The 22,927-nt window shown below is 40.9% G+C and overlaps 2 protein-coding genes across 8 annotated transcripts in view; one reads left to right on the forward strand and one right to left on the reverse strand.

The window, feature by feature from the left end:
* IARS2 (isoleucyl-tRNA synthetase 2, mitochondrial) overlaps positions 1-13,182 on the reverse strand; it is a 53,748-nt gene extending 40,566 nt beyond the window's left edge. Inside the window, exons 1-10 of the mRNA XM_003807180.5 lie at positions 12,700-13,182; positions 10,962-11,084; positions 6,594-6,753; positions 4,960-5,108; positions 4,825-4,874; positions 4,633-4,742; positions 4,460-4,550; positions 3,675-3,790; positions 1,173-1,342; positions 79-169 (exon numbers count right to left, since the gene is read on the reverse strand). Coding sequence (XP_003807228.1) covers positions 79-169; positions 1,173-1,342; positions 3,675-3,790; positions 4,460-4,550; positions 4,633-4,742; positions 4,825-4,874; positions 4,960-5,108; positions 6,594-6,753; positions 10,962-11,084; positions 12,700-12,966 — 1,327 coding nt within the window. The 5' untranslated portion in view covers positions 12,967-13,182. The remainder of the gene's footprint in view (positions 1-78; positions 170-1,172; positions 1,343-3,674; positions 3,791-4,459; positions 4,551-4,632; positions 4,743-4,824; positions 4,875-4,959; positions 5,109-6,593; positions 6,754-10,961; positions 11,085-12,699) is intronic.
* Positions 13,183-16,812: 3,630 nt separating this feature from the next.
* The window catches only part of BPNT1 (3'(2'), 5'-bisphosphate nucleotidase 1), a 34,024-nt gene continuing 27,909 nt past the window's right edge, over positions 16,813-22,927 (forward strand). For 2 of the 7 annotated variants that reach the window (XM_008959236.4, XM_034947142.3), the window contains exon 1: positions 16,822-17,564. The gene's annotated coding sequence lies outside the window, so the exon portion shown is untranslated. Of the gene's footprint in view, positions 17,565-22,927 lie in introns of all 7 variants that reach the window. The other 5 variants (XM_055107999.2, XM_008959235.4, XM_057301306.2 and 2 more) reach the window with 5 other exon arrangements.

Raw genomic sequence — 22,927 nt, forward strand, 5'->3', positions numbered from 1 at the left:
GAGGGAAAATAGGTAGCAAAGGTTACTGCTACCTACTTTTCAGAAAACATGTATGATATCAACAGATATGATGCTCACCCACATCAGTTCCCTCTTCAAGGACAGCCTTGTTTTGAAGTTCAGGACCTGCAACATCTGTGAAAACTCCATCTTCGTCCACTAAACAATCCTATAAAGTATCATTTTGAACAATTAAAATATCAAGACATTTTCTCTTATGACAATATCTGGCAAAACAATATATATAAAAACATCTCAGTATAGCCTGGTCTTTTTCTACATTGAAACTCTAGGTACTTGGCCGGGCGCGGCACTCAGGCCTATAATCCCAGCACTTTGGGAGGTCGAGGTGGGCAGATCACTTGAGGTCAGGAATTTGAGACTAGCCTGGCCAACATGGTGAAACCCACTTCCACTAAAAATACAAAAATTAGCCAGGCATGGTGGTGTGCACCTGTAGTCCCAGCTACTCGGGAGGCTGAGGCAGGAGAATCGCTTGAACCCTGGAGGTAGAGGTTGCAGTGAGCCGAGATCATACCACACCACTGCACTCCAGCCTGGGCGACAGAGCAAGACTCCCTCTCAAAAAAAAAAAAAGAAAAGAAAAGAAAAGAAAAGAAAAGGAAATAGGAATTTGTGAATTTTATACATTTAAATCACCAAAGCCAAAATGTGTTATTGAAGCATATACATAAACTTTAATAACAAAAGTAACAAAATATATTAAAACTTCTTTGAGTGGTCTCTATTGTTTCCAAATCTATGCCTATATACACAGTTGTTCCCTTTCTGACGCACCTTTTAACTAAACGGAAATACTTGCTAAGTAACTGAAGTATGTAAAGTAAATGTAGAAAGGACTGTTTAGCTAAAACAAACAGGCTTTTTCAGGGAATAAAAGTAATTTGTCTATGTGACTTGATACTAGAAAAAAAGTATTTTAAAAGTGCCCCATGATATATATTCTTCAATTCTAAAGTGCTAATTTTCTATTAATTCTGGGAAATCTTTTTCAATTAGTACGAATTAATGAAACTTTACTACACAAACCTGAGCATTTCACAATTATGATGACAAAAGTCATCATTTTTAAAAAATGAAGATGTTGGTTAGAATTTATCATTTCCTTTTATTAAGATGAATAATTAAAAATGATAAAAGAGGAACAGTACCATGGGGAGGTTGTGCTGAGACGCTACACCGTAGTCTTCCATACCATGAGCTGGGGCTGTGTGAACCAATCCTGTTCCTTTTGCCATGGTCACATGATTTGCAGGTAAAAGAGGAGAGGCTTTATCAGGAATTAATGGATGACTGCAAGTACCATTTTCCAAATCTATACCTGTGGGGAAAGAAAACCACTATTAAGAATCATTTTATATGGCAAATCTATCTCCTTAAGCTTAGCAATAGAGTATCAGGTTAAATGTGCAGAATCTAGAACAATACTGGCTAGGCTTAAATTCCAGCTTCCCCTTTAACTTGTTCTCTGACCTTCTATAATCTATAAAATGCAGATAATTATGGTTCCCACCTCAGAGGGTTTCTGTGAGAATAAACAGAGTTAATGTAGTTTAAGTGTTTTGATACTTACTGCATCTACCACTTAATATTCTCCCTCACCACCCTCTCAAAATGATCTCTAAGTAATTGATAAGAAATAATTCATTTTTTTCCGGAAAGAAAACCTACCCCATACAAATTACTTCATTTTTAGCTCTTCAACATTCCTACTACTTTAATAAGTAGTAGCTACGTGACACCAGCTTATTTTGACACGGATAATATATATACTCCTCCACAATATGGTGACTCAAATAGCAACTCAATAATTATCTGATAGTAAGAATTTGAAACAATTATGCTATCTAGACAAAAGATCTTTAAATTCAACCTTAACACTTTCAAAAATCTTGTGATTTTTAGCTTCTATGATAACGTATAACTTGACAATGAAGTCTTTAATATCCTCTGCATTTATAAAAGAGCAGGGGGCTGGGTGCAGTAGCTCATGTCTGTAATTGCAGCACTTTGGGAGGCTGAGGCAGGAAGATTGCTTGAGCCCAGGAGTTTGAAACAAGCCTGGGCAACACAGTGAGAGAGGGTGTGAAGTAAATTATTATCTTGGTTTTTATTTTTATTACCCTATTGCACCAAAGAGGACCAAATGGTCTTCAAAATTCTTAACTCCTTTCCTGCCTCTGACATAAAAATCTTTTTATTTTTGTTAAGGTTGTTTAAACTTCTCATTGGCTTGTATCTGAACTGATTAATTTAGAGGGCTTTCCTATTTAGCTAGGCAGTCTTTCTAGGCAGTTTTTGTATCTTTATTCATGTGATAGATTTTTTAGCAAGAAATTAAAAGATATATCATACCTAAGGATCAAAGATAATTTTAGCCCAGGCATGGTGGCTCACGTCTATAATCCTACCACTTCGGGAGGCAGAGGCAGGAGGAACACTTGAGCTCAGGAGTTCAAGATCTGCCTGGGCAACATAGTGAGACCTCATCTCTTTAAAAATAAAATAAAATAAAATAAAATAGAATTTTAGTCCAGGCACAGTGGCTCATGCCCGTAATCCCAGCACTTTGGAAGACCAAAGCAGGAGGATCACTTGAGGCCAGGAGTTCAAGACCAGCCTGGGCAATGTAGCAAGACCTCATCTCTACCAAAAAAATTAAAAATTATCCCAGCATGGTGGCACACACTTGTAGTCCCAGCTACTCAAGAGGCTGAGGCAGGAAGATCACTTGAGCCTAGGATCCAGAGGCTACAGTGAGCCAAGATGGCACCACTGCACTCCAGCCTGGGCAACAGAGCAAGACCACGTCTCAAAACAAAATGAAGAACAACAACAACAAAAAGCTAATTTTAAACTCCCCTAGACTTCCATAATTATATTTCAAAGCAGTCACTACCTCAAAAGTCCCAAATTATAGCTCACAAAGAATTATTTTGGGCTAGGCACAGTGGCTTACGCCTTTAATCCCAGCACTTTGGCAGGCCAAGGCAGGCAGATAACTTGAGCCCAGGAATTCCAGACCAGTCTGGGCTACACAACAAGAATTCATCTCTGTAAAATATTTTTTCAAAATTAGCTGGATGCAGTGGCATGTGCCTATAGTCCCAGCTACTTGGGTGGCCAGGGCAGGAAGATTGCTTGAGCCCGGGAGTTTGAGGCTGCAATGAGCTGACTGGACCACTGCATTCCAGCAATGGGCAACAGCATGAGACCCTGTCTCTTTAAAAAATAAAATAAAATAAAATTCCTTTGATAGAAGAACTGCTTTCTGAATAATTTTCAGAACTTATTCAATCCTTTATTAAAATTATGTATCGAAAAATAAGTATATGCATTTCCTTTCTTGCTACTTTTATTAAAACAGATAAAAACAATTTTAAAAATTAATTTTGCATAAAATTTTACCAAGTAACTACTGGATATTGCCAGAAATTAGTTTTATCTGTTGTACATTTATCAATATTCATATTTTTCTATACTCCTATCATGCTTAATGTATATTCTCCTTTAGTGTAATCAATGTAAAATGTATTCTAGAAAGGTAGAGGCTATATCTGTTTCAATTCAAAATATGCAGTTCAGCAAAGTAGTAAATTCAAGTCAGCCCAATACTTTGATGACTATGTTGTCAGATATCTAAAAATCTTCACCTGAAAGTGTTGAAATAGTCTCAAATGTTGTTTCCAAAGTAGAAGCAGCAGATGCTACTTTATCTGCCGCCAGTACGTAGAGGTCTCCAGACTTAGAACATTTCACGACAGCATACCTAACATAAAATTTTAGGAGAAATTACTAATAATGAAACAAGAAAAGCCACAGATATCATTTTAATTTTTAAATAATCATTTTAGAAAAAACTGACTTCAGGCCAGCGCGGTGGCTCATGTCTATAATCCCAGCACTTTGGGAGGCCAAGGCAGGTGGATCACCTGAGGTTGGGAGTTTGCAACCAGCCTCACCAACATAGAGAAACCCCATCTCTACTAAAAATACAAAATTAGCCTGGCGTGGTGGCGCATGCCTGTAATCCCATAATCCCAGCTACTCGGGAGGCTGAAGCAGGAAAATTGCTTGAACCCGGGAGGTGGAGGTTGTGGTGAGCCAAGATCATGCCACTGCACTCCAGCCTGGGCAACAAAAGGCAAAACTCGGTCTCCAAAAAAAAAAAGAAAAAAGAAAAAACTGACTTCAAGATCAAACTGTACTATTTTCAAAACACTTCGTAACTTATACTTCTATTTCATTTTCCCGAAAAGCTGGATAAGGTCATAAAAAGGATCACCTAAAGGTTAATAAAATCTATATGAATATAATAACTAAGTTATAATTCATTAAATTTTAAAATAATAAACAGGATAAAATAAATTCAAAATAATGTTAATAATGGAATAGATTCTATTTGTGTATAAAACAAAAAATGCAATAATATACCCACTTTGATTCAGGCATATAGCAAACAGCTTCATTGGCTGGAATCGTCCAAGGTTGTGTGGTCCAGACCAAAATACTAACAGGAGATGAACCATCTGTGAAAATACAATTGTAAATACGTTAGCAAATGGGATAATTCTATAACTTTGGTACACTCAAGCTATGAATAAATCTTACCTATAAGAGATGCCAATTTTGGAGAAGGCTTTAAGAGAGGAAATTTTACATATATTGAACGACTGACATGCTCAGGATTATATTCAAGTTCTGCTTCAGCCAATGCAGTCCTAAGGGTTAAAAATATTAAACATAAATACTTGGAAGCCTCACAAATTTCTCCCTTTTAATTACCGAAAAATGCATATATACCTAGATGACGGAGACCAAAACACAGGTTTGTAAGATCGATAAACCAAGCCCTATAAAAGACAAAAATATGATGTTAAAAGTAGAATCTTGTAACGCATACTAAAACCTACTCAAAGAGAAAAAATACTTCTTTACCTTATCATACATTTGGTAAAAAGTTCTCAACTGTTTGGCTTCATACTTCCCATCAAATGTATAGTAGCAATTATTCCAATCTGCCATTATTCCCCAACGAATAAATGCTGATTTCTGTTTCTCAATGGCTGCTTTAGCAAATGATCTAGCTAAAAAAAAGACGAAAAAAAGATTTAAAAAAACCAATGAATTTGAATTCTTAAACATGGTTTAGCACGTATCTCTCTAAATGCAAATGCTACAGACAGTTTAGAATGCAAATTTTTTTTTTTTTTTTGAGACACAGTCTCGCTGTCGCCCAGGCTAGAGTGCAGTGGCGCGAGTGGCACGATCTCGGCTCACTGCAAGCCTCTGCCTCCCGGGTTCATGCCATTCTCCTGCCTCAGCCTCCTGAGTAGCTCGGACTACAGGCGCCCGCCACCACGCCCAGCTAATTTTTTTGTAGTTTTAGTAGAGACGGGGTTTCACTGTGCTAGCCAGGATGGTCTGGATCTCCTGACCTCGTGATCTACCCGCCTCAGCCTCCCAAAGTGCTGGGATTACAGGCGTGAGCCACCGCGCCCGAGCACAAAATTTTTTTTTTTGAGATGGAGTCTTGCTCTGTTGCCCAGGCTGGAGTGCAGTGGCGGATCTCAGCTCACTGTAACCTCTGCCACACAGGTTCAAGCAATTCTCGTGCCTCAGCCTCCCAAGTAGCTGGGACTACAGGCGTGAGCCACCACACCTGGCTAATTATTTGGTATTTTTAGTAGAAACGGGGTTTTGCCATGTTGGCCAGGCTGGTCTCAAACTCCTGACCTTAGGTGATCGATCCACCTCCCTCAGCCTCCCAAAGTGCTAGGATTACAGGCGTGAGCCACTGTGCCCAGCCTATAAAAATTTTTTAATAGAAAAATAATTTGAAGGTCAACAGTGTTCAGAAGATACCTACAACAAATTCTAAAATTAACTGGAATTGCAAAAGTTAAAATTTTATTACTGTCTTCTGTATTTTCCAGACTTTATACAATGACCTCACATTTAGGACAAATAAACTGGAAAAATTATTCCTTATTGTTTCTTAATTTAAGAAAAGGTCAGATAACAATTTTCATTTCATTATACACAAAAAATTAATCAGAATATCAAATCTAAGCCAATGATAATACGTTTCACAAGGAAGTAAAAAAATCTTCACAGTTACATCCAAATGTACAATAGTATAACATATAAGAAAAAGAGAATCCTCCCTGGCCCAGTTGACTGAAGAAAAAGGATCAAATAAAAGATTAATGTAAAATATATGTATTTTAGAATTGAATTTTGGCTTTACACCTAAAATCAGTCAACAAGCCCCCTTGAGGAAAGTAGAAAAAAGAATTTACCAAAAAATAGTTTTATAAAATATGAACATTAAGAAACTGAGAATGCAATCAGAAATGCTCACAAAGTCTTTCCTTCAATATCCAAACATAAGTTCTTACAAAAATCAATGAAATAAAATCTGAATTTTCTGTGACAGAAAGGCGTTTCCAATAGATCTTATTATAAGCAAACCAAACCCAAACAAAAGGTTCCTTTGGTAAAGTTCTGACTATTCCAAGGACCTGAGTGTTTACAAATATCATTTTAAAACAGAAATACAGATTATTTACCTTTCTTTCTAATTTCCATAGCTGAAAGATTCTGAGCTTCTCTACCAAGTTCTGATAATACTTTTATTTCAATGGGCAACCCATGACAATCCCAGCCGGGCACAAAATGTATTTTGGAGCCATTCATCATATGGAATCGATTGGCTATGTCTTTCAAAATCTGCAAAGATAAAATGATAATTATCATTCATATATAAAACATTTGGCCTACAATTTATGTTCTTTTTTTTAAACTTAATACCATTTTTAAAACTGCAATTTGAAAGGAAACATATAAATTAACTCATAAAAAAACTATTGATACAAATAGTCTAATATTATTTATATTGAGCTAAGAAATATCATCAAACCATTGCAGAACTTACAGTGTACTCAGAGAATGGAATATTGTGGTTAACTCTGTCATTGACAAACCCTTACTAAAACAGTAGACCTCTTCATTAGGTATAGTTCTAGAATCAATTTACCTTTTTAAATTCATTTTAGATACTAGAGGGCAGCAGAGCCTTTTAAAAAATATATTACTATAGTTGAATGGGGGAATCAAAGGCAAAGGATAGATTTGGCTCCAAGCTCAATTTCCTTCTTCCCAAGAGGAAACAGTGCTCTGACCACTAGCCCAGTAGTCCAGAAAACAATTTCCTCCTTTCCATGCCTATCAAAAGTAGAAAAGATATTATTATATTCTCCTCCCATCCCTTCCCCCCTTTAAAAACTCTAATTTCAAACTGTTTACTAATGAACAGGAAGGAGCCTTGTGATCTGAGTGGTTGTCACATTAAAAAAAATTCATCTAGCTATACATACTTAAGACTGGTACACTTTACTCTGGGTATATTATTTAAACCAATCATCATATAAATAACCTCCTTTCTACTTATCTCTTTGGAAATTGTTTACTTATTTTTTTGTCTCTTCCCTGTAAAACTTAAACTCCATGAAATCAGAGAGCCCATCTGTCCTCTTCACCCATGAATTCCAGCCTTTCAAATGGTTTCTGGCACTAGTCTATAAATATTTATCAAATACATGAATACATGGATGCATATATGCTCTAAACAATGGTATCTTATATAGTAGCCACTGGCCACATGTGATTTTTGGTGCTAGTCCGAATTCAGATGTAATATAAATTATAAAATATATACCTGATTTCAAACATGTGTTACGAAAATGTGATATATCTCAAAAATGTTTTACATTGACTGTATGTTGAAATGATACTTTAGATATGTTGAGTTAAATGTAATATTAAAATTAATTTCACTTGTTTCTTTTCATTATTTTCTGGGGCCACTAGAAAAATTTTAACTTACCTATGTGGCACAAATTTATAGCTTGCATTATATTTCTTATATTTCTTTTTTTTTTTTTTTTTTTTTTTTTGAGACAGAGTCTTGCTCTGTCGCCCAAGCTGGAGAACAGTGGTGCAATCTCGGCTCACTGCAACCTCTGCCTCCCAGGTTCAAGTGATTCTCCTGCCTCAGCCTCCCAAGTTTACAGGCACATGCCACCGTGCCCAGCTAATTTTTTTGTATTTTCAGTAGAGAGGGGGTTTCACCATGTTGGTCAGGCTGGTCTCGAACTCCTGACCTGATGATCTGCCCGCCTCAGCCTCCCAAAGTGCTGGGATTACAGGCGTGACCCACCACGCCCAGCCGCTTGCATTGTATTTCTACTGAATAGTGTTGCTTTCAGTCATATGAACAGGATGAAATCAATCACTGGAACTAATAATTAACAGTGTACCTAATAAGGATTCTTTAATAATAAAATATAATATATGAAGCCTCTAGTGAAAAGAATAGTAGCAATATAATAGGAATATTTTATTAACTCCTCAGTATCAAACACCACCCTCCTTCTCCCCAAAAAAAAGTTCCTCCATACTTTTAAGAGTCATTTATCTCTGTTCCTTTCATTTTTCTAATATTCATGCATTGCTTTGTTTGAGGGATAAATATCTGAATGCCTACTATATGTCAAGAATTTTTCTAGGAACCTAGAATATGGTAGTAAACAAAAACGACAAGGTCTTTTTTCTTATGGAGGAACACAGAATGTATACCAATATATCACACACTATGGAGAAAAAAGCAAATTATAGGGTTAGAAAATGACATTTAGGGGCTGGGGGTGGTACCATTTTAGAGGGAAGTCAGGAGAGCCTGGTAAGATGACATTTGAACAGAATCTGAAAGAAATGAGGAGGTGATCCATGTGAATATTCTGGTTATGCATTCTAGGAAGAGGAGAAAGCAAGCAAGACTATAATTAGCATGTGTGAGGAAGAGCAAGAATTGGTCCTTCCCTAGTTCCAAAGTGCCCATGCTCTTTGCTAAGGGCTTCAAGAAGGTTTCTCTTCATGTGAGAGATAGTTTTGTAAGATGCCACTGTTTTGGCCGGGTGCAGTGGCTCACGCCTGTAATCCCAGCACTTTGGGAGGCCAAGGCGGGTGGATCATGAGGTCAGGAGATGGAGACCATCCTGGCTAACACGGTGAAACCACATCCCTACTAAAAAATAATACTAATAATACAAAAAATTAGCTGGGCATGGTGGCAGGCACCTGTGGTCCCAGCTACTCGGGAGGCTGAGGCAGGAGAATGGCGTGAACCCGGGAGACGGAGCTTGCAGTAAGCCGAGACTGCGCCACTGCACTCCAGCCTGGGTGACAGCGTGAGACTCTGTCTCAAAGAACAACAACAACAAAAGATGCCACTGTTTTTTAGGCAATTATTCCTTTGTCCTCAATCCACATGGAGCTGGCTCCCTCTGCTGCAGCTCCAAGAGTGAACACGTGATCCACTGTAGCCATTAACATATTCTATCCCCAAGTCTGCAATGACTGATTCAGAAATAGATGTGCGACCCAAATCAGGCCAATGAGATTCAATTCCAGGACTTTTATAAGAATTATTGGGGGCCAGATGTGGTGGCTCACGCCTGTAATCCCAGCACTTTGGGAGGCAGAGGCAGGCAGATCACGAGGTCAGGAGATCGAGACCATCCTGGCTAACACAGTGAAACCCCCTCTCTACTAAAAATACAAAAAATTAGCCGGGCGTGGTGGCAGGCCCCTGTAGTCCCACCTACTTGGGAGGCTGAGGCAGGAGAATCGCTTGAACCCGGGAAGCAGAGATTGCAGTGAGCCAAGATTGCACCACTGCACTCCAGTCCAGGCGACAGTACAAGACTCTGTCTCAAAAAAAAAAAAAAAAGAAAAAGAAAAAAGAACTGTTGGGAAAGAGAAGGTGGAATTATGTAAGCCTGAAACTACTGGGAAATGTGCTGGGGGTCTGGGGTGGGGCAGTCACTAAAGTAGCAAAGAGTGAGAGACAGAAACCAATTCTTAATTTTATGTGAATTCCTGATCCAGCTATGCAGGTGGCTAAAACTATCTGGACTCTACAGTAAAAAAGCCAGTAAATTCTCTCTCTTTGCTTAATCCAGTTAATGTTGGCTCTTCCATTCCTTGCAAAAGGGTTTGAAATAATAGAGTTTTATTCTGTATTTATATCATAAAACATGATTTTTTTTTTTTTTTGAGACGGAGTCTTGCTCTGTTGCCCAGGCTGGAGTGCAGTGGCGCAATCTCGGCTCACTGCAAGCTCCGCCTCCCGGGTTCACGCCATTCTCCTGCCTCAGCCTCCCGAGTAGCTGGGACTATAGGCTCCCGCCACCATGCGTGGCTAATTTTTTGTATTTTTAGTACAGACGGGGTTTCACCGTGTTAGCCAGGATGGTCTCTATCTCCTGACCTCGTGATCCGCCCGCCTCGGCCTCCCAAAGTGCTGGGATTACAGGCATGAGCCACTGCGCCTGGTCTCTTTAATAGCACTATTGACCCATTCAGTGACCAAATTCCTGGTTTTGAAACTACAGATGCCTAAGCCCACTTCCTCCCCAAAATTTCCACTGAAATCTACAAAAAATAAAGAACTGAAAAATGAGTGAACAGATTGTAGTATTAACATATTCTCTCAATGAAATTCTACTAAGCATTTTAAAAATAATGAATTATTGATATCTGTGGGCCAAGCACTGATTACAGGCATGAGCCATACCGCCCGGCCAAGACATACCTTTTTTTTGTCCACTGCTATTCCCAGATTCTAGAACAATGCCTCGCCCGATAATTATGCACTGAATAAGATGATGTTTACTAATATAACGTTAAGCTCAAAGCAAACAGCAGCAATGTTTTTTTCATGCAGTACTAAAATTGTATATTGCTTTCTATGAAAATGTTTTAGTTTTATGTGCAAATCTAAATTTACATAATTATCATATAATTAGAATACACATTTATAAAGAGTATTTACATAAACACTTTCTTTCAAGTGTCATAACCTAAATTATAGTTACCTTATTTAAAGCATGTCCAACATGAGGGTCACCGTTTGCATAAGGAGGTCCATCATGAAGGCAAAATTCTGTCTTTACTTTTCTTTCTCTTTGCCATGAATAAAGTTCTGAAAATCCACATTTCTGTTTAAAAAAAAAAAAGATATCTAAACATCATATAAATACATACTCCTGAGTCTAACCATAAATAACAGCCAACACTTGCTTATTTCCATTCCAATTCCATTCCAATCTATTCCATTCCAATCTACTCAACTCTGAAATACAAGGTGAGGTTTCTGAAATGCTTGTCAAAGTACGCATCTCTTAAAATCTTTCAGTAATGTCCCCATACACCTCAGATTGAAGTCTAAACTCTTTATATGATATGCAGCACCCTACAAAGGTTTAGTACCACTAAGTTCTCGGGCATTCTTTCATCACTCCCCATGCTTCACTCCTCACCCCCGACATGTTGAAGGACCTGCAGATTCCCGACACACATATTCTTGCTATTCTTTGGCGGCAATGCTTGCCATTCCCCAACTCTGGGAACAACATGCATGGCAGTCTCACTTCCCTTCCCTCACTTGCTGTATGATTTTGTCCAGGTTACTGTGCACTTATGGGCCTGCTTTCTTATCTGAAAAAAAAAAGTGTTAATATCCATCTTACAGGGCTGGTGTGAAGATTAAACGAGGAAACATTTGAAACTGTCACTCTTTCTGGCATACAGAAGGTATTGACTAAAAAACCTTTAAAAAATTAGATGAACTCTTATAACTGTCAGAATATTTAGGCTAAGTATATTTACTTAACCAATATTCCAAGAATATCAGGGATTTTTAAAGACTAGAATTACAGAAGCTAACGAGGAATCTCTGCTCTTAGAAAGTTCAGACTAGGCTGGGCGTAGTGGCTCAGGCCTGTAATCCCAGCACTTTGGGAGGCCGAGGCGGGAAGATCACTTGAGGTCAGGAGTTAGAGACCACCCTGGCCAACATGGTGAAACTCCATCTCTACTAAAAATATAAAAATTAGCCGGGCGTGGTGGTGCGCACCTGTAATCCCAGCGACTCGGGAGGCTAAGGCAGGAGAATTGCCTGAGCCCGGGAGGCGGAGGTTGTAGTGAGCTGAGATCGCGCCATTGCACTCCAGCCTGGGCGAGTTCAAACGAGTCATAATTCCAACTAGGGATCTAAAAGATCCAAGAAGTGGGCTTCAACTTCCCCTTCATTCATCATAATTGAGGTTTTTAAGGTTTTTTTTAAGGACGGGGGGGTGGGGGTGACTAGCCAATATGGTCTCGAACTCTTGGCTCAAGCGATTCTCCCGCCTTGGCCTTTCAAAGTTCTGGGATTACAGGCGTGAGCCACTGCGCCCAGCCTGGGTTTTTATTTACATGTGGACATGTGAATTTACTTTTTACAAGGCATTGGAAAAGTGCCCAAAGTCTATCTGTTTTGCCTACGGTAGACATGGGACATACGTGCGATACATGCTGGTAACTGGGCATCGCTAGTGACCCCTTAATGTCCCGCTCCAGAACCTGGTACAAAGGAGGGGCTCATCTAGAGATTTCTTCACTTAGGTTTTCAGCCCACAAAATCTGTGCGAAGCAGACGAATTCCACCAATCTGGTCACACCCCCGCCCACCCGCACCGGCGTGGAGCCTAGAGGTGTGGCGCCTGCGAGCGCCCGGTGCCCGCGGCCGGATCGGGCCTCTCTGGAGGCCCCGCGCCGAGGCGGGGCCCGTACCTGCTGGATCTCCAGCTCCGTGTCCGGCTGCTGGCGGCCCAGCAGCTTCATGGGGAAGCTCGTCTGCGGCAGCAGCACCGTGTCCCGGTATCTGCCACTATTCGAGTTCGGCTGGTGGTTACTGGCCCCGGAGACCGACCGCACCAGAAGCCTCTTCGTCGCCCCTTGCCATCCCGGGCTGCAGGGAAGGCGGGGCGTCCCCCACAAACTTCGGGCAGTGGCCAGGGCGGCCGCGCCCGGCCCGCGAGGGCGCAGCCCCCAACGCATGGTCGGGCAACCCCTGAGAGCGGGGTCCTCCGCTCCCGCCCCAGCTTGAAGGGGCAGGACCCCAGGAAACCAAGGGGAGCCGAGTAAGAGGGCGCACGCGCTCCGGGAGCGGAAGGGGCGGGGAGGGAGCGGCGGGTAGTGGGGGCGGGGCGGTGGGCACCGCCTTCCCGGAGTCCGCGGAGACTGAGCCACCTCCGGGTCCTCCCTGCAGCCACCGGGGGGCGGGCTCAGATTCACGGGGGCGGGGAAAGGTGGGGCTCATAGTCCAATCGCTGTGCCCTGCTTTTTAAATATATATATATATATATTTTTTTTTAATTTAACACAACATAGCTATGATTGTATCACTTTAACATGTAGCCAATAAAAAGTAAGATATTTTACATATTCTCTTCATACGAAGCCTTTGAAATTTGACATGTACTTTGCACATACTGCACATCTCAATCTGGGCTAAACTCATGGCAAGGCCTCAACAGGCACACTTGGGTAATGACTACCACTGTGGGCAGCACAAATTCAGTGAAAATATTGTAAAATAATAAAATTTCAGCAAATCGAGTTTTAAAGATCTAATTGGCTATTATTAAATATTCCTAAACCTTTCTACAAAATAGAAAGGATCTCTGATGAGCTGTGGGGGCAGGGTGAGGTTTATAGGCAGAAAAGGTTGAAGAAGGCAGAAACAGGGAACGAAAAGCAGACGCCATTTGGCTTAATGGATTTGGCTATCATCTCTCCTGATTTCCTGGAACGCAGACCTTACAAGTAAACAGCCTAGTGCAGGAGCTCAGTCCAAATCAATGACTTCCCATAGATTTTAACAATATTATAAAACAATCTAACCTTTTTTTAAGATTCTCTTAAATCCCTGTTATATCCCACTCATAGAATAGTATGGTATATATAGCAACTTCTGCTCGTGTTTCTGACAGATTCTGCTCTATTTGGTTGTCCAGTTCATAATAGTTCACAATTGTTACCATTTCATTGTTGAGTATACAACTTGGGAATAGCCTTCCTAATCATAAAACACAACATCCAGAACATTTAGTTCACATAAATAAGAAGGACAGATTTTCTACAAGTATGAAAATATGTATATACCAAAAAAAGATACCGGAAAGTGAGAAACCAAGTGACAAACAGAAAGCACTCAATGTCAGCCTTTCACCAGTCAATGACTCCAGCTCTGTACCTGAATTAATTCACTTAATCTTCAAAACCAGATGAGGTGAAGACACAGCATACCAAAAAAACCTGTGAGATAGGAACTATGAGTATTTCCATTTCACAGCTAATGAAACTGAGGCACATAGAGTTATGTAACTTGCTCAAGATGATACAACTAAGTAGCACAGCTGGAATTCAAACCCAGGCAGTTAGATTCCAGTGTGTGCATAGCCACCATGTTATGTTGTCTTCCCTACACTATACTGTGGAAGAAAACATTTGCTACACATTAAAAAATAATAATACACAAAATGCATAAAGAGCTGCTACAGATCAAAAAAAACAAATGTAAACAACCCAATTTAAAAAGAAAAAAAGGATAAAAGAAGCTGGACACAGTAGCTCATGCCTATAATCCCAGCACCTTAGGAGGCTGAAGTGGAAATATCACTTGAGCCCAGGAGTTTGAGACAACCCTGGGCAACATAGGGAGACCCCTATCTCTGAAATAATTTTTAAAATTAGCTGGATGTAGTGGCATGTGCTTGTGGTCCCAGCTGCTTTGGAGGCTGTGGTGGGAGGATCACTTTAGCCCAGGAAGTCAAGGCTGCAAGTGGGCCATGATTACACCACTACACTCCTGCCTGGGCAACACAGTGAGAGCCTGTCTCAAAATAATAATAATAATAATAATAATAATAAGGCAAAAGAAATGAACAGTCAACTCAGAGACACAGAAGTGGAAACAGCCAATAAACATAAAAAGATCCTCAACTTTAGGAGTCATGGGAATAGACAGTTAAAATACCATTTTCTTTCCAGCAGATTAAAGCAAAAATAAAGAAGTTTGATAACAGGGCTTGGGAGAATGTGTGAAAGTGGACTGCTGATGGTAGTGTTAAATAGGTACTGTCGGCCAGGTGCGGTGGCTCATGCCTATAATCCCAGCACTTCGGGAGGCCAAGGTGGGTGGATCACCGGAGGTCGGGAGTTCAAGACCAGCCTGACCAACATGGAGAAACCCCATCTCTACTAAAAATACAAAATTAGCGGGGTGTGATGGCGCATGCCTGTAGTCCCAGCTACTCGGGAAGCTGAGGCAGGAGATTTTCGAAAGGCAATTTAGCAATATCCATCACCATTTAAAATGCGCTTCAGCTGGGCGCGGTGGCTCACGCCTGTAACCACAGCACTTTGGGAGGCTGAGGCAAGTGGATCACCTGAGTTCAGGAGTTCGAGACCAGCCTGGCAAACCTGGCCAACATGGTGAAATCCCGTCTCTACTAAAAATACAAAAAATTAGCCGGGAGTGGTGGCGGGCGCCTGTAATCCCAGCTACTCTGGAGGCTGAGGCAGAAGAATCGCTTGAACTCAGGAGGCAGAGGTTGCAGTGAGAAATCAGGCCACTGCACACCAGCCTGGGCGACAGAGCGAGACTCCATCTCCAAAAAATAAAATAAAATGCACTTCATCTTTGACCCACGGTTTCACATCTGGGATCTATCACAGCTATAGTCTTCCAGGAGCACAAAGATATATTTACATAGAAACTCTCCTAACCAACCTCTACATAACTTGCTGAATTCAACTATGCCGTTTTCTCGTAAAACCTATGAGAGGATACAATGAACACTTGGGAGATGGCTACTCTTTAGGATGACTGCAGATTTCTATTCTCACTTGTTGAGCTTACCTTGCATTATGTTTGTCTTTATTTAAGCCATTTGTACTTGTCATGTAATTATACAATTTAATTATAAAAACCAAAGTATGGCCAGGTGCAGTGGCTCACGCCTGTAATCTCAGCATTTTGGGAGGCCGAGGCGGGCGGATCATGAGGTCAGGAGTTCGAGACCAGCCTGGCCAACATGGTGAAACCCCGTCTTTACTAAAAAAAAAAAAAAAAAATGCAAAAACTAGCTGGGCTGGGTGGTGCACGCCTGTAGTCCCAGTTACTCGGGAGGCTGAAGCAGGAGAATAGCTTGAACCCTGGGAGGCAGAGGTTGCAGTGAGCCGAGATCAAGCCATTGCACTCCAGCCTGGGCGACAGAGTAAGACGCCGTCTCAAAAAAATATATATATGTATATATGTGTGTGTATACGTATATATATATGTATATATATACACATATATATACATATATATGTGTATATATATACATATATATGTGTATATATATACATATATATATATGGTTAAAGTAATATAATTTAAGTTATGTATATTTTTCCACTTCCCAAAAAGGGTCTACTTAACTCACAGAGTTATTGTGAAAATCAAATGAAGAAGTAAAAGCCTTTTTAAGCTGGGCGCAGTGGCTCACACCTGTAATCCCAGCACTTTGGGAGGCCGAGGTGAGCAGATCACCTGGGGTCAGGAGTTCAAGACCAGCCTGGCCAATATGATGAAACCCCGTCTCTACTTAAAAAACAAACAAAATTAGCCCGGCGTGGTGGCGCGCCTGTAGTCCTAGCTGCTTGGGAGGCTAAGGAGGAAGGATCGCTTGAACCCAGGAGGAGGAGGTTGTAGTGAACCTAGATTGCGCCACTGCACTCCAGCCTGGGCGACAGGATGAGACACTGCCCCCCCCCAACCACGCCCCCCAGTAAAAGATCCCATCTGTACACAAAAAATATTTTGATTAGCTGGGTGTGGTGGCGCGCACCTCCACCAGTAGTCCCAGCTACACGGAAGGCTGAGGCGGGAGGATGGCTTGAGCCTAGAAGTGGGAAGGCAGCAGTGAGCCGTAATCGACTCTGGGCGACAGAGCAAGCTATCTATCGCTTAAAAAAAAAAAAAAAAAAAAAAAAAAAAACGGTAAGCAAGCATCTTTGACACAATTCTGCATAAAGTTGCTGTGTTATTGCGTGGGGAGTGGGAGGTGGAGGTGTGTGTGGTGGACCTGCTGAAGCCTGTCCACGGACCGCTGGGGTTCGAAGTTAAATAGCCGCAGAGTGGTATCACTAATCCAATGAACATTTTAAAACAGTGAACTCTACGAAGTGGGCTGGAAGACAGCTGAAACCAAAACCAACCTTTTTTTTTTTTCAACACACTGTTGCTGGCTTAATGTGTTCTTTCCTTCTTTTTCTTTTTTTAGCCAATCTTTGAAAGTTGACACATCTTTCGCTTTTATTTAATGCAACAGGTGACTTGCACCTACGGAGAGCTTGGAGAAAACACGGACAAGTGGAATTTTCCCGCGGATCAGGAGTCTAAAGAGGCAGTGTGAAATCGCTGTTGTGCGCTTGCGCGCAGTTTCCCGCATGCTCAGTAGCTGAGGTAGGGATGCCATCCATCTCAAAAGACTTATTGACAGTGCCAAAGCTCGGTACTGGACACAACGAGGGACCTGGGTCTACGATAACGCGCTTTTGCTCCTCCTGAAGTGTCTTTGGTCCAACGTTGTTCCAGGTTTGTCACCGTAAGTTTCTCTCCTGCCGGTCAGGGCAAGAGCCAGGTAGATAGGATTTATGTTAAAAAATAAAATAAAAAGAAAAAGGTTTATGTGAATCAGATTCCTTCTCCAGATATTCTAATTTCCGACTTGGACTCTTGAGTGTCGATATTTTAATTGTTTATCTGTGCTTTTATTTTCGTGATCCGGAAGGTTTTTATAGCCATATACTGTAGAAACAACAAGACAAACCTAGACATTGAGTTTGTTGATGCACCCAAATTTAGAAACTGCTTGGCACCTAAAATTAAATTTCTTTAAACAGCAAATATTCTTCCAACTGCCATTTCTACATATTTGTAGGTTTGCGTGATTTATTTGGATTTCTCTGTAAATATAACTGCTGGTTCAAAAGATACGTACTTTATACTTTTATTAAGGTTCTCAAAACTCTCCTAAGAGGGTTCACCGCTTTGCCGACAATGCTCAGGAACATGTTCCCTCACAGCCTTGCAAACTGGACAAAGGACAAACTCTTCTTCTTCTTTCTTCTTCTTCTTCCTCCTTCTTCTCCTTTCCTTTTTTTTTTTTTTTTTTTTTGAGACGGAGTCTCCCTCTGTCGCCCAGGCTTGAGTGCAGTGGTGCAATCTCGGCTCACTGCAAGCTCCACCTCCCAGGTTCACGCTATTCTCCTGCCTCAGCCTCCCGAGTAGCTGGGACTACAGGCGCCCACCACCAAGCCCGGCTAATTTTTTGTATTTTTAGTGGAGACGGGGTTTCACCGTGTTAGTCAGGATGGTTTCAATCTCCTGACCTCGTGATCTGCCCGTCTCGGCCTCCCAAAGTGCTGGGATTACAGGCGTGAGCCACCGCGCCCAGCCTTTTTTTTTTTTTTTAAGACAGGGTCTAGCTCTGTCCCCCAGGCTGGAGTACAGTGGTGCCATTATGTCTCACTGCAAACTTGACCTCCCAGGGTCTGGTGATTCTCCCACCTCAGCCTCCCGAGCAGCTGGGACTACAGGCATGTGCCCCCACACCATCTAATTTTTGCATTTTTTTGTAGAGACGAGGTTTTGCCATGTTGCCCAGGCTGGTCTCGAACTCCTGAACTTAAGCAATACACCAGCCTTGGCCTCCCAAAAAGTTCTAGGATTACAGGTGTGAGCCACTGCATTCAGCGACAATTTTTTTTTTTTTTTTTTTTTTTTTGAGTCGGAGTCTCTGTCGCCCAGGCTGGACTGCAGTGGCGCGATCTCGGCTCACCACAACCTCTGCCTCCTATGTTCAAGCAATTTTCCTGCCTCAGCCTCCTGAGTAGCTGAGATTATAGGTGCACACCACTGTGCCTGGTTAATTTTTGTATTTTTAGTAGAGATGGGGTTTCACCATGTTGGCCAGGCTAGTCTTGAACTCCTAACTTCAGGTGATTCACCTGCCTTGGCCTCCCAAAGTGCTGGGATTACAGAAGTGAGCCACTGTGCCCTGCCAAATTTTCTTTTCTATGCCAATCTTAAAAATAAACAATCATGGCCCGGCGCGGTGGCTCACGCCTGTAATCCTAGCACTTTGGGAGGCTTAGGCAGGCCATGAGGTCGGAAGTTCGAGACCAGCCTGACCAACATGGAGAAACCCTGTCTCTACTAAAAATACAAAATTAGCCAGGTGTGGAGATGCTTGCCTGTAATCCCAGCTACTCGGGAGGCTGAGGCAGGAGAATCGCTTAAACCCGGAAGGCAGAGGTTGCAGTGAGCCGAGATCTCGCCATTGCACTCCAGCCTGGGCAACAAGAGCGAAAACTCTGTCTCAAAAAATAGACAAATAAATAAATTAATTAAAAATAAAATAATCATTTCTCATTGTTTTAGTTTGCATTTCTTTCATAATTAGTGAAGCTGAGTATTTATGTATTTAATGGCCAGTGCTTTTCTCTTTGTAGGTATTGCCCGTTCTTGTTTATTTGCTCATTTTTCTATTGGATTATTCAGCTTTTATATACTGATCTTTTACAAATTAAGTCATTTGTCTGGTATGTGATACAATATTTTTTTCTCATTTTGTCAAGTACCTGTTTATTTAGTTTATGGTATTTTGGCCATGTAGAAGTTTTAATTTTATTTTTATTGATTGATTGATTGATTTTGAGACGGAATCTCGCTCTGTCGCCCAGGCTGGAGTGCAATGGTGTGAATGATCTCAGCTCACTGCAACTTCTACCTCCCAGGTTCAAGCAATTCTCCTGCCTCAGCCTCCTGAGTAGCTGGGATTACAGGCGCGTGCCACCCAACCCGGCTAATTTTTGTATTTTTAGTAGAGACAGGGTTTCACCAAGTTGGTCAGACTGGTCTTGAACTCCTGACCTCGTCATCCACCCGACTTGGCCTCCCGAAGTGCTGGGATTACAGGCCACCGCGCCCAGCAACTTTTAGTTTTATAGAGTCAAATTTATCAATAGAATATTTTATGGATTCTTGGTTTTATGCTTAAAGGGCATTTACCAAGCTTATGAAGTTTATAATTTTTATTTCCATGCTTTTATGGTTTCTTTTTTTACTTTTATAAACCATGCATTGAAATGTATTTATATCAAAATGTATTTATATCAAAATATCAAAAGAATGCAAAAAGGACTCAACTTTTTTTTTTTTTTTTTGAGACGGAGTCTTGCTCTGTCGCCCAGGCTGGAGTGCAGTGGCACCATCTCGGCTCACTGCAACCTCTGCCTCCCAAGTTTGAGCAATTCTCCTGCCTCAGCCTCCCAAGTAGCTGGGGTTACAGGCGCCCGCCAATACGCCCGGCTCATTTTTTTTTTTTAAGTTTAGCAACTCAGGCCGGGCGGAGTGGCTCACACCTGTAATCTCAGCACTTTGGGAGGCAGGCGGATCACAAGGTCAGGAGTTCAAGACCAGCCTGGCCAACATGGTGAAACCCCATCTCTATTAAAAGTACAAAAATTAGCCTGGCATGGTGGCTTGTGCCTGTAGTCCCAGCTACTCAAGAGGCTGAGGCAGGAGAATCGGCTGAACCCGGGAGGCGGAGGTTGCAGTGAGCCGTGATCTCGCCACTGCACTCCAGCCTGGACAACAGAGTGAGAGTCTCAGAAAAACTAGCAACTCAGACCAGGCATGGTGGCTCATGCCTGTAATCCCAGCACCTTGGGAGGCCGAGGAGGGTGGATCACTTGAGGTCAGGTGTTCGAGACCAGCCTGGCCAATGTGGTGAAACCCCATCTCTACTAAAAATATAAAAAAATTAGCCAGGCGTGGTGATGCGTGCCTGTAGTTCCAGCTACTCAGCCATATGAGGCAGGAGAATTGCTTGAACTCTAGGGGGCGGAAGTTGCAGTGAGCCGAGATCAGGCCACTGCACTTTAGCCTGGGCGACAGAGCGAGACTACATATCAAAAAAAAGAAAAATTATTTAAAAGTTTAGTGACTGCCCTGCCATTTATGCAAAATTGAATTTCCCCCATGATTTGAAACACTACCTTTAGTGTGTTCGGTTCTATTTCTGCAATTTATTTCCTTAATTTGTCTCACTAGCCAAACTTTTATATCATATGTTGATTAAATCATATTTTATCATATTTTGATAATTGATAAGGGGAGTACCTCTGTTCATAGTTCTTTTTCCAGAATTTGCTCCATTATGCTTACATTTTTATTTTTTCAGATGACCTTGAACATTATCATCAGGCCAAGTTCCGAAATATAAATAATTTTAGTATTTTGACTTGGAACTCATCATTTTTAGATCCTAATCCTCATATGGTCACAATCGTTATATGAGAAGAAACTAATGTTTGATTCCTGTTGTTTTTTCCATCCTTCTGAACTAGCCCTTTGGCAGTTGTAAAGACTTCTCAAATGGATAGGTATTAGGTTGATGGCCTTAAGTGTTATACAGCTTTTTTTCTTGTCTACTCTCCAAGCCTCAAGCTCAGAATGTTATGAAGAAAAGCCTGAACTATACTCTGATTGAGGGTCATGTTGATTATCATTTTGTATTCTCAAGGTCAGAATACTGTTGGAGAAGCTACAGGAACTTTTTGCCCTTAACACTGCCCTAATGTCCCTGCAAAATAACCGAAATAAGGACAATCATAATAATGGTTAGCCAGTATTATTTGGTGTTTACCTTGTGCCAGGTAAAGCGCTTTCTTTACACGTGTTACTCATTTAATAATTACAGCAGCCCTATACTATGAGTACTATTGTCTCCATTTTACAGATTGGGGCACAGAGAATTTAAGTGGTTTTCTCAAGGTCCACAGCTGAGCCAGGATTTGAACACAGGTAGTGGGCTGCGGAGCCTGTGCCCTTAAGCACTGTGCTGTTTTAGATTAGGCTTTCAGAAAGACACCTTCACAAGAGTGTTTTAAGGCCCAGAAGATGTAAAACTGGTAGAGGAAGAAGTACAATGGTGTTATTTGAACTGCTTTAAGAAAGTTAACTTGCCTGTAGCTAGTTTGGGCCTTGCTCTTAATCTACCTGTATCATCAAAAGGTAAATCTCACTGTAGTATAGGAGGGCGCATAATGAAAAAGGCTAAAAGGGACCTCTTGTATAGATTTTTTGTTTTGATAATATGACTATGTATTTTTTCTTTTTTTTTTTTTAACCAAGAACCAACATTGTATTCATCTGTTTAAAAAATAGGTAAGAAAACGATTAACGCTAGGGCATAGTACTATTTCATTACTAATTCAGTTTGGACCAGAGAAGTACTTCAAAGAAGAATGGTAAAAATATTTCCCTATCTGCCAATTAAAAGTGATTTGTGGAATCTCTTTATAAATCATTGTGTGCTTTACATCAACATTATTTTTCCCATTTTTATTTTCTTCTATTTCTTATTTTTCCCATTCTTATGTTTTATAAGCTGATGTCAGCTTTAACTGGTGGTTAATAAATATAATATCATTTTGTGAGGAAATTAGTAGACAGACAATGCCTGAAAGTTTTTCCATGGAAGAAAACACCATGGACTTGGCAAATACAAGGGGAAGTAGTTGAGTCATTTATGAAGCCTGACAAGGGTCAAATTGTTGCTTAACTGGTTCAAAGGTAAATGATATCTACGAAAAGTTATAACAACACCATACAGTGAGGGAAGGTGATCTTCCTATTACAAAAGAATTCTTATATAACATGGGAATTGAAGGAGCATACGAACACATAATTAAAATATGGTCAAGACATCTGGGTAGAACAAATCAGTTGCCCAAAGACCACATTTCCAGTGCAGAATAAATCAGATATATGTCTGGATATGGATATAAAGGAATAGAAGTAAGACCAACAAAGTGTTTACTAAATTATTTCTGTTTCCTTTTCTTTTTCTTTTTCTTTTTTTTTTTTTTTTTTGAGACAGAGCCTCGCTATGTTGCCCAG

This window comes from Pan paniscus, chromosome 1 (assembly GCF_029289425.2).
Source record: "Pan paniscus chromosome 1, NHGRI_mPanPan1-v2.0_pri, whole genome shotgun sequence".
In the NCBI taxonomy this organism is placed as follows: Eukaryota; Metazoa; Chordata; class Mammalia; order Primates; family Hominidae; genus Pan; species Pan paniscus.